The sequence below is a fragment of the Bombyx mori genome, chromosome W, assembly GCF_030269925.1.
Source record: "Bombyx mori chromosome W, ASM3026992v2".
Taxonomy (NCBI): Eukaryota; Metazoa; Arthropoda; class Insecta; order Lepidoptera; family Bombycidae; genus Bombyx; species Bombyx mori.
Window position 1 is genome coordinate 9,110,508 of NC_085135.1, and position 2,014 is coordinate 9,112,521.

Below are 2,014 nucleotides of genomic sequence, written 5' to 3' on the forward strand. Positions count from 1 at the left end.
ACCGCGCTGCGCGCGTCTTCTTCTTCTTGGCGTTCTGCTTCTTGTTGGTGGCCGGTGCTCGACCCTCGCGAGGAGCAGCCACGGCCACCAGCGCTTTGGACTTCGGGCTGCAGCGGTCAGCGCTCGAGCCCCTCTGGGAGCTGTCAGAGCCTCTGTCTTTTGCCTACCTTTCTTGCCCCGCTTCATCACTTCCGTCCAGCCCTCGTCCATGCTTGACGGGGGAGGAGGAAGGGGACTGGGCTGGGATTTCAGGGCAGGATTCTGGGCACCCGTACCCCTGTTATTTTGATTGCGGCCTCCACGTCGTGCCAACCTTGTGGATGAGGTGGGGGTGGAGGTCGGCCGGGCGGCCTGGCCCCGCGGGACGGCGGCGTTTGTTGGCGCCGGGACACAGTCCCCGGAGCCAATGGAGGAGCGGAGTATCTTCTCGAGGCTGGCAAAGTGCTTGCTAACCTCAACCGCCACCGCCCGCGAAATGCAGGCCACCATTCCTCTCTGCTTGGGAGGGAGTTGTCTACTTCTTCCGTCCCAGCAGCCATGTTGTATGGCCTCTGTGACCCCGCAGCACGCGAGGGCGAAAGAGGCGGCTCTGCAGGCCTGGGCCGCGGTAGCGCTGGCCTCTCATCCACCATCCTCGCCAGTGGCGAACGGATGTCCTCAGCCCGCGCTGGCGTAGGGTTTATCTTTCCTCTACGTGCAGATGCAGGGGCGGCCGATATCCGCGGAGGTGGCGCAGGCCTTAGCTCAACCCTTCGTGGAGGGCGAGGGATCGCAGGAGTAGGCGCCAGCGGAACAGGGGCCTCGGAGGTGGGCTCTGGCATGGGTGCCACCACACTCATCGCGGACCGCAAGTGCACAGTAGTATCCATCGCCCCCGCGGGGGGCCCAGCGCGTGCCAGCGCGGGCCTCGGCAACAGGGGAGTCGCTCCCCGCAAGGCCAGGGTGTCTCCCGGGATGCGACTCTCTCTGGAGTCAAACTGAGAGACGTGACCTTTGCTCTCCACCTCTCGGCTCGCTACCAAGTCATGGAGCTTGGACATGGTGGGGATCAGCCTCGTTTTAACCATAGCGGCTGCCTCCCGGAGCCTTTTCCAATAACTGCTGCCTGGCTCGGCGCCCTTAGCAGCCACAGTCGACAGCAGCTTACCCAAATTAACAAGCGCAAGGTCGAGGTCCCGGAACGTCTCGTCCCCACTAGCCAGGGACGCAGCCGACGTCGACATCGACTCCACCGACGTCGCCGCTGACACCGCGCCCCTCCTCCTTACTGGTGCCCACTGGGGAGCAGGCATCGCGTCTTCCGACGCAGCAGCAGACCCCGAAACCACCGGAGTCACCTCCTCGATGGCCATCGTCTTTTCCGGCACCTCAGTACCGGAAGATGACGCGCTGCCGTCATTGGAAGTTGGCAATGGGGTTTTTCTTCGCCCCCTCTTTTTCCCCACCGATGGTCTGGTGGGGTTGATTGCACCCGAGTCGCTGGCGAGCGCAGAGCGCATCGAGCCGGCGATCGGAGAGCACCTCGGTTCGACGGGAATTCCGCTGCCCGTCGCACAGCCTCCTTCATCCTGACAATTGTTGCCCCCCCCAGAATACGTGGGGCAGCGTGCTTCCACTGAGGTGGAAGCACGGAAGGATTCTCCGCCCGACTCGCGGGCGGTACCCTCCTGGGGTACTAACTTTGCACAATTGTCCATCATGTCTATGAATTCCTTTTTTATTAACCAGGGGTTTGGTCCCCTGGGATCTACGACACCCTCGGAACTGGAAACCCTCCAGCCATACATCCCATCGCCGGGTGTCGAGCTTGGGATTGGGGCATTTTTGAAGAGGTTTGCATCCTCGCGGCTTCGACCAGTAAAGGCAGAAGCCCCCGTTCCCCATGACTGGGGTTTACGGTTTGGCCGACGGTGGTCGAAGCCTGTCCATCGCCCACAACGCGGTGCGGAGCCACGCCGGCGAACCGGTACCTCCCATATCTGGAAGGCTTTCCCCTGTAGCCGAAGCCGGGGAC

The 2,014-nt window shown here is 62.8% G+C and overlaps 1 protein-coding gene across 1 annotated transcript; it reads right to left on the reverse strand.

Annotated features, from left to right (window-relative positions):
- Positions 1-248: 248 nt before the first annotated feature.
- LOC134201748 (sterile alpha motif domain-containing protein 1-like) lies at positions 249-1,499 on the reverse strand. Its single transcript, XM_062676997.1, has one exon. It carries the CDS (start codon positions 1,497-1,499, stop codon positions 249-251), a length of 1,251 nt encoding a protein of 416 aa, XP_062532981.1.
- Between the last annotated feature and the right edge of the window lie 515 nt (positions 1,500-2,014).

Excerpts from the sequence above, each read along its gene's own strand:
- LOC134201748 (XM_062676997.1), bottom strand. The coding sequence starts at position 1,499 with ATGCGCTCTGCGCTCGCCAGCGACTCGGGTGCAATCAACCCCACCAGA.